This window comes from Miscanthus floridulus, chromosome 5, assembly GCF_019320115.1.
Source record: "Miscanthus floridulus cultivar M001 chromosome 5, ASM1932011v1, whole genome shotgun sequence".
In the NCBI taxonomy this organism is placed as follows: domain Eukaryota; kingdom Viridiplantae; phylum Streptophyta; class Magnoliopsida; order Poales; family Poaceae; genus Miscanthus; species Miscanthus floridulus.
The window spans coordinates 14,353,212-14,362,089 of NC_089584.1; the positions used below are offsets into that span (position 1 = coordinate 14,353,212).

Sequence of the window (8,878 nt, forward strand, 5' to 3'; positions counted from 1 at the left end):
CACTTCGGGGCTCGAGTTCATCCTCCACGTGCCAATAAACCTAATCCAAATCAATGATGGAACACATAATTATTTTTACGCCCTATGTGTTCCATATGTGATCTGACTCGATGGTGGCCAATAAACCAGAATTTTTATGCCCTTTGTGTTCTATATGTGATCTAACTCGTGATACGTGCTCATACGAAGAACAACGCATCCAATAATAGTATGAAGTACGATTCCAAGACATATCGGATTCCGTTGCAATGTACGGGCATATTTGCTAGTAATTATAATAAGTCATTCTCATGACGATTCGATCAAACACACAATGCTAACAATGTTCTCTTCTTCTATGGTTGTAACACTCCCATCATTGCCGATTATCCTCTACCGGATGAAATTCCGGTAGTGATAGGGGCTTCCGACCCGATAGTGATGACATGTTTATGAGGTAGTGGGTTTCATTCTTCCAAACACTAAATTTGTACTCCCTCTGTCGGGTTCATAAACTCGGGGTTCCTCATGGACCGGCTTCCCAGCAAAGGCTCGGCCCAGCAGATAACGTTGCGAAACCAACGCGCAACTCTTGGGCCGGCCCAAGTACCTAAAATGACAGACCAGAAGGGCGATCCAATCTCCGACCAGAAGGCCTGGCCGAGGAGGAACGACGCCCACTTTCGACTCCGGCCCGCCTCTCCGACCAGAGTGCTCGCTTCGGTCTCCAGCCCGCCTTCGGACAACCTCTCCGACCGGAAGGCCTGGCCAAAACACCACTTCCGACTCCGACCCGCTTCTCCGACCAAGAATGCGCCAAACCTCTGCTTACTGCTCTTCTCCGACTAGCGCAATCAGGGTCGACTGGGACCAACTGACCGGGGACGTCCGCTCGGTAAGGACTAGGAAATAGACGGAGAACTAAGTCAGGGCACTCAAGTCAACCGCAATACCGAGGAACGTACCCTGTACACCTGTAGGATAGTACCCTGCGACCTCCCTGGCATAACAGAGCCCAAGCAGTGTTGTAGGCGTTGACATTTTTTTCTACAGTGTTGTGGGCCCCATCAACTCCAATACCAGACAAACATGGTAAGGCTCCCCCACATGCCTCTGGGCATCAACAGTATTGTGGGCGTCGGCATTTACCGTACCAGGCGAACATGGTAAACCCCCTTGCATGCCTCTGGATATCAACAGTATGGCAGGCACCGACGCCTGCCATACCTGAAGAAGACAACGCAACCTCCCACGTGCATTTGACATTCAACAGTATTATGGGCGCCTACCATCATCTTGTACCCGCCAACATAGGCAACAAGACTTAGCAGCGTACGTACTCTCTCCCTCTCACTTGTAAGGCCATCCCCTTCATCTATAAAAGGTGATGCGCTCTCTCCCAAAAGATAATTCATTCAAATCGATCAGTTCACCTATATTGATTCACCCTCTATAACTTTAGACACTCTAAAGTTATACCGAGCACATGCTCGAACGCTTAGCACATAGCGGGGCTCCCGTCACTCTCGGCCCTTCAGACCGGAGTCTGACTGGATCTCTTGTACCCCTCATCTTTCTCCTTCTCATTTATAACCCCACTGCAAACTTCGAGCACCTGATCTCAGGAATAAAGTCATCGACCGACTCAAAACTGGACGTAGGGCACGTTGCCTGAACCAGTATAAACCATGTGTCATTGAGTGCCAGGTCACCTCCGATCACAACGTATAATAAAACTACAAATATTTACGTGTTGGTCACTTTCTGCACCGACAGTTGGCGTCGTCCGTGGAGAAGACGCTGTACGTTCAACACTTTTTGGTCATCGGATGGCCCACTCTTCCACCACCTTCGCCATGGCAGGATCAAGCGATACAACTCGCTTTGGCTCACTGGTGTTTTCTGCACTCCCACCTGTTGGGATGTGAGTTTCACCCGTCTTCGAGCCGTCCCAGGACTTCCTCTTTGGAAGCCTAGGCTTTATCGCCGACCGGCTCGACGTACTACACCTCTGCGAGGAGGCACTTGTTCCAGCACCCGTCGGAGGGGCGCCCTCCATCGGCTTTGGGACGCACGACGACTTCAACGATGAGGCGCCTACGCTTCATTTCGAGCAAACTCTCAGCTTAAACCCCGCTGTGAGTAATATACATATTGTTATTTACTCACTATTTGCTATCTTCCACTGATTATCTGAAGGGACCCCGTTGTCCCTACCGCGACCGCCATGCGACTGGTTCCCCTATGGCCTCGCATCCCCTGTGGATGCGTATGCTCGGGGGCTCCGAAGGATGCCGACGCCGCCCCCTCTCATGTCTGAATTTTTGGGGATGGCGAGCTATGCTCCCACTTGTTTCCTCAACCTTATGGATGACGATGTTGAGAGTGACGGCTCCAGCATCGGCGACATGGCACCTAGCCATCGTTCGTCCTAGGAGTGCACTATGGCGGATGCTTCGGGACAGCTGCCAGTGGTAGAGGAGTCCTTGCAGACTCACACCCCTCTACACCCTTGTGCGAGGACCCTCACGCTCACCCGAAAGCACGGCGAGGAACTACGATAATGGTGATAGAACCAGTCGCCACCTACGCCAGTGCGCTCGGCGCACCACACTGTGCCCCATGCGCTTAAACCGGTGAGCGACGCCCGGAGTCACGCCCGCCAGGTCCAGCGCACCCTCATGGATGGGGGGAACGATCCTCCACAGTTCGCTTGGACTGACTAGAACATCACCGCTGTGGTAATGCTTATGCGCAGCCTTCCCGAGCCGAATGACCCCCAGGAACAGGCGATCTACCGAAACCTCTGGGCACTGGTGGAAACCGCCGTTGTTCAATAGGCGGAGAGCTCCGCATCAAGACACCGACTCGCACCCTCTCTCTCCACCAGGCGAGTGGGGACACACCAGACGAATCGCTCCACCCGCTCACCGCTACAGCCACCGAGCGCGGCACAAGAGGCTACATATGCGCCCTGGCTTGACCTGGCGCACGTTCTGCACCGACCGCCTGTACGCGAGTGGCTCGGGCCGAACCAAGACGCTCGTAGCGTCATCAGCAACCGACGTCGATCCAAGCATGATGATGATGTCCATCGAGCAGCAGTGATGGTAGGCCACACAGACCACGGCCAGACCATCGCGAGGACTGGTGAAACACACCCCAGGCGTGGTTGCCGGCCGGACGACCGTAATCCCAGCCCGAATGGCCTGGGACCACGGGCCTTTGCCCGACACATCTAGAGAGTGCCGCTCCCACAACGCTTCAATGGAGGCCAAGGCAAAGGCAAGACCAAGCACGAGGATCAGGACGAAGGTCCCTCCATGCAGAGAGGCAAAAAGAATAGAAAAGATCACCGTCGACCGGCCAACTCTGCGTTGGTCGCCACAGCTGATCACACGGGCAAGCAGCCCAACAGGGCCTTTTGGACCACTTCAACGAGCTCATGGAGAGCCCATGTACTAATCATGCTTACCCCGTCAAACACCTCTACAAGGACTGTGAGCTCCTCAAGCGCCTTCTACGACAGACCGGTGGGCTGAAGGAAGAAAAAGGCGAAGAAGCAGCGGCCAAGAAAGAGGGCGTAGCGGGCAAGGATTCGGACGACTGAAGGTCGAGGTGATCCGACCGGACGCCTACCGACTGAAAGACGACAATGACAATGATCTCACCAATGCTTGGAACAGCTATGTCGTTTCTTCCCCTAAAATTCAGTCTTACCATTGTTTACTTAATGTTTGCTCCTATAAAAGCGCCCCGACCCGAATGTCTAGACCCGCACTCAGAGGCCTCCCACATGGTCTCGCCTTTGGCAATGATACCCGCCGCCACGCACCTACGTCCGCCTAGCTCCTCCTACTCGTCCCGCTTCCTTCTCCTCCCCACATAGCGCGCATCCACCGGCCACGGCCGCTCCACCGAGTCGGCGAGCCTCCATGACGAATCCTCCAGCAAGCAGGCAAGGGGAGGAGATTCGTGTGGCATCGCCCCCGCCAGCGAGTTGGCCCCACCGCTGTCGCACCGGCGACCTCCGTGCCACTGCGAGCTCCATGCGAGGCAGCCGACCTCTATGCCGTCGTTGAGCTCCGCAATGACGAGCCTCCATTCGTCCAAGCAGCAATGTGACATTGCACTGAAAGCGCATGTTGTAAGTGTATGTTCCAAGTGTTTCAAATATTTCAGAGGTATGTTCCAAGTGTTTTATTATATCGATGTTGCAAAAGTAGATCGGGATATTCATGTTGCAATGGCTATACACGTATGTTTCAAGTGCATATTCCAAACGTTTCATCTATTTCAGACCTATGTTGCAAGTGTTTCATTTGGATGTTGAAAAACTAGATCGGGATTTTGCATATATATGCAAGTGTTTCATGTGTTTTCATACGTATGTTACAAGCGTTTCATCTCGATATTTGCATATGTTTGCAGTGGCTATACACGTGTTTTCAAGTTTTTTCTGGTGTTTTGCAAGTGTTTCAGACGTATGCTGCAAACATTTCAGTTGTTTCGGATGTATGTTGCAAGTGTTTCATCTAGATGTTGTAAAAATAAATCAGGTGTTGCTATGTTGTAATGTGCGTGAGAAGCGGAGAGGCACGAGCGGTCCCACGTACGGCCTGGCGGTGCTGACGACGTCTGGGCAGCGCAGTCATTTTTTTTTTCTGACCAAGGTAAAACCCTGCTTTTAAAAAGCAAACATGTCACAATTACAAGACGGCTGGGGGCGCCAGATTACAGAGTGGAAGCAACAAAGCCCGCCGTGCACAGCACCGGGCAACCACGCAGGAGCGAGAAGGGGACTAAACGTAGCAAACATCCAGACCTGATAGCTACACAGAAAGCGACCCCTACTTGAAAACGAAAAAACAGACCCAAGAAGGTAAAAGAAACCAGAAAACACGAGAGAAATCTACTACGCCTCCCTTCTGGGACTCCATCAGCTTCAGTAGACCAGGCCTTCCACCCAGGTGCTTTGAAAGCTTCAACTTCAGCTTAGATGACAAGCAAAATCAGGACGTCAACAGGAAAGCAAGCTAAGAGAAAAAAAAAGCAGTCAACTTCTCAAATGGCCCTTCGATCTCCATCGCGTCAGTTTGCCGCCAAAAAACTTGTAGCCATTCCTAAATTGCAACTGAGCCCAGCAACTTGCAACTGAGCAAGTGTTATCATCACAGATCCTGTACAGACTTGGAAATTCTAGTTGCAGTGGAATATTGGTAGCCCATACATCCTCCCAGAATAAGGTATTTTCCCCATTATTAACACTGGAAACTAAACCCCAACTGACAGCCTTCCTTGTTTCAAGCACCCCTTTCCAAAATTGTGATCCATTATTGAAAACACATTGGGTGAAGCTTTTTTTTTTGAAATATTTGTTCTTTTCTTCAACAAATTGTAACAAAGGGCTTGATTTTAACAGGGCCCTGCAAAAAAAAAAATCTCTAAGAAGTTTATGTCGGATATGTAAAAAGGTGAACGCCACTAGGCACTACTACCATGTACAGGCCTCAGCCCCGGGGCTGATGTGGCCTGTCTGCCTCCACCCCTCAGCCACCACCACCGCGTTGCCTTTGCCGCGAGCGACCGTAGCGAGGAGATTGCAATGGCGGCCTCCACTGCTTCCCGCCTCTCGCCTCCTCGCTTCCGCGCTCCTTCCCCGTCTCCTCATCCTCCAATCCGCCGCTCGCGCTTCTCCCCTGTTCGCGCAGCCAAGTACGTCCCTGTCTTTGGTCCCCCACACTCTCTCCGCTTTCACTTTGTTGCACGGATATTCTCAGATGTTTGGATTCTCCCTGTTCTTGGGAGGCTGGAGTAGTGTTTGTATCAGTAATTGAAACTAGGAGACTACGAGATTGCAATTCAGTTTTTATTCCCGCCTATTTTATGCGCCTTTATCTATATGCAATTCAGTTTAGCAGAACTTCTCCTCGTATGTGTGCCCAGTGATGTTTTATACTTTTATCTATGTGCATTTGCCTTGATGGCCTCTAGTTTTGGTCACTGTCAACTCTTGTTGTTGCCATCGAGGTGCAAGTTTAATTTGTTTGCTTCAGTCCAGCTAACTAATGGCACAATTGTAGGTTGTAGCTGCAGCTAATTATAACTCTTCAAGTTGTTGTAGTCTATTTCATCTGTCAGTAACTCGGTATTCAGACATATGAACCTGTAATTGTAGGTTGGAAGCTGTGTTGTCTATTGGTACTCATCTAATCCCACACCCAAGAAAGGTTAGTTATTTATTTAAACCACATAATTCAAATTGCTCCGGGAACATTGTTTGTTTTTTCTTAATCCTTTTTGCAATTGAGCTTGCCGGACATCCATTGTATTTTTTATATTTCGCAGGCTGCAAGTGGCGGAGAAGATGCTTTCTTTGCCAATAGCGATGCTGGCGGAGTATTTGCCATTGCAGATGGTGTCTCGGGGTATGCCCATCTTTGCTGCAACAAACTGTTTCTCCACACAAAAGAAGTGCTGCAGTGAACTGTCAGTGTTTTTTTTTTGATAGGCAATCAGTGCCTTTTACTTCTGAGTGTTTGTAGCACTTTCAATAAGCATATGTTGTTTTCAGTAATATGCATTAACACATGGTTTTTATCCTGCTAGTCATTCTCTTATCTACTGACAGATGGGCAGAAAAAGATGTCAATCCAGCTCTATTCTCTCGAGAGCTCATGAGAAACAGCTCTAATTTTCTCAATGATGAGGAGGTGTCTCTTGCTAAACCTCAGCACTATTAACATACACCATTTCCTTTACTCTATGTGCCTGTAACAAATTTACCGTCTGTGACCGGAAGGTTCCGGGTTCGAGTCGCGGTCTCCTCGTATTGCACAGGCGAGGGTAAGGCTTGCCACTAACACCCTTCCCTAGACCCCGCACAGAGCGGGAGCTCTTTGCACTGGGTACGCCTGTAACAAATTTACGTCACATGGAAGTTGCAGGTCAGTCGTGATCCTCAGATTCTTCTCAGGAAAGCTCATGCTGCAACTTCTTCTATTGGATCTGCAACAGTGTAAGCATTGTTTTTAAAGTGTTATATGTTACGGCGTTATAGGTAACTATTTGTTCCGAGTGATACTTAAAAAGATGTACAATTCATTTCAATGGTAATAGAATCATCGCCAAGCTTGAGAAGACCGGGACTCTGAAAATTGCAAGTGTGGGAGACTGTGGGTTGAAAGTTATTCGTAAAGGTAAACTTGAATAAAACAATATACAAATTACCTATTTTGTACCAATTCTAACCAGTGATTCTCTCCTCGTCTTAAATGACATACTAGGTCAAGTAATGTTCTCTATATCCCCTCAAGAACATTATTTTGACTGTCCATACCAGATAAGCTCAGAGGCAGTGGGTCAAACATATCAGGATGCATTGGTATCTACCTTCTTTTACTAATTAATTTTTATTTATTATGTTTAGTCACCATCAATATGATACATCACCGTAAAAATTTAAGCTTAAAGGTGGCTAGTTGATATATGGAAGTCAACCTATTAGGAAGACTCAATATTGGATTCATTAAATCACATGATCTAAATGGAAAAAGAAAAGTGTCATGTGCATATTAAGATTGTCGTATCAGTATATTGAACACCTCCTAGTTACTTTCAGATTTAGTGAGCTTCACGACAACAGTCAACATGTGCATATATGATCCAGCTGTTCAATAAAGATTTCTGATTTTCTAAGTCTGTCGGTCTGTCAGGTTTGCAGTGTAAATCTCATGGAGGGTGATATAATTGTGAGTGGTTCAGATGGACTTTTTGACAACATCTTTGATCAAGAGATCGTTTCCATAATTTCTGAGTCACCAGGTGTACATGAAGCTGGTAAATTTCTTGCTTCCACAACAGGGGTCATTGGACCACATGTTCCAGCAATCCAGCCCCTTCTAAAACCATGTTAAACTTTTACACAGCAAAAGCGTTGGCAGAGCTTGCAAGAAAACATTCGGTGGATGTCACATTCGATTCACCCTACTCAATGGAGGCCCGGAGTAGGGTGAGATAGAAACATCTCTTATGATGCTCTTTTCTACATGTCATTCTTTACATCATCAATGATGGAACATGTTGCACTCCGGATATGCAGGGTTTTGATGTCCCCTGGTGGAAGAAGATACTTGGAGCCAAATTAATAGGCATGCATAAGCTCTTTATAAGATGCCATGCTCTTTATGTACAACAGCAAGATCAGTAAGCTCATTGGTGCCCAAATTTGTAACTGTAGGCGGTAAGATGGATGACATCACAGTCATTGTCGCACAAGTGAAGACAGTAGTGGTCCCAGAGGACGAGGTAGACCTACAAAACCACTCAACTTTTTGATACAAAAGCAACACCATTTAATCTTTTTATCCTTTCGGTGATGTGAATATGTGCTATTTCAGGGTGGCGACACAGAAGAACAAAAGGGGAATGAGCAAGGCGCTGCTGCTGTGGTTGCATCTGCTGAATGAAGAGTTCTTGGACCATCATCATTTTCATTCTCTTCATTCTTCTTTTCTGTGACTGTATTATACTGCACATAAAACAATTTAAGCAACATAAGTTTATGTCATTGTGTGTAGCTGTGCGTATATACTCCTCCCTCCCAGATTGGGTTTAAATATCAATGAAAATATGCAGTCAAGTTTTGGTACACATCAGCCTAGTGTCTTGTGTTCACACCTTTACCGTTGATGGATATTATGCCTTCGAAGCTAGGATACGTATTGGGGTCAAGCCGCTTGTGACCCTTTCGTTTTGCGCGAGCAAGGCAAACCAATCGCTAAGGGCCTTTTCCTTGTGTGCCATTATGAAAGATGCTCTATTCCTACATGCCACCAAAAAGTTCACACGGACCCTGGTGCCATGACGCTAAACTCTTTTGTCCAACACGTCATTCCGT

At 47.9% G+C, this 8,878-nt stretch overlaps 1 protein-coding gene across 2 annotated transcripts; it reads left to right on the plus strand.

Moving 5' to 3' along the window:
• Nucleotides 1-5,504: 5,504 nt before the first annotated feature.
• On the plus strand, nucleotides 5,505-8,649 carry LOC136451579 (probable protein phosphatase 2C 1). Of its 2 annotated transcripts, none has more exons than XM_066452275.1 (12): nucleotides 5,505-5,694; nucleotides 6,158-6,209; nucleotides 6,328-6,407; nucleotides 6,611-6,692; nucleotides 6,921-6,997; nucleotides 7,099-7,178; nucleotides 7,266-7,363; nucleotides 7,695-7,818; nucleotides 7,908-7,990; nucleotides 8,081-8,129; nucleotides 8,219-8,286; nucleotides 8,379-8,649. In XM_066452275.1, the coding sequence occupies exons 1-12, from the start codon at nucleotides 5,585-5,587 to the stop codon at nucleotides 8,445-8,447; spliced, it is 972 nt and encodes a 323-aa protein (XP_066308372.1). In that variant the 5' UTR covers nucleotides 5,505-5,584; the 3' UTR covers nucleotides 8,448-8,649. The 2 variants fall into 2 exon arrangements, with proteins under 2 accessions (XP_066308372.1, XP_066308373.1); XM_066452276.1 differs by having other exon boundaries at nucleotides 6,927-6,997.
• The last annotated feature ends 229 nt before the right edge of the window (nucleotides 8,650-8,878 follow it).

Excerpts from the sequence above, each read along its gene's own strand:
- LOC136451579 (XM_066452275.1), top strand. The coding sequence starts at position 5,585 with ATGGCGGCCTCCACTGCTTCCCGCCTCTCGCCTCCTCGCTTCCGCGCT. Across the intron at positions 7,364-7,694 it reads AAACATATCAGGATGCATTG|GTTTGCAGTGTAAATCTCAT; the intron begins GTATCTACCTTC and ends TCGGTCTGTCAG. Across the intron at positions 7,991-8,080 it reads CAATGGAGGCCCGGAGTAGG|GGTTTTGATGTCCCCTGGTG; the intron begins GTGAGATAGAAA and ends CCGGATATGCAG.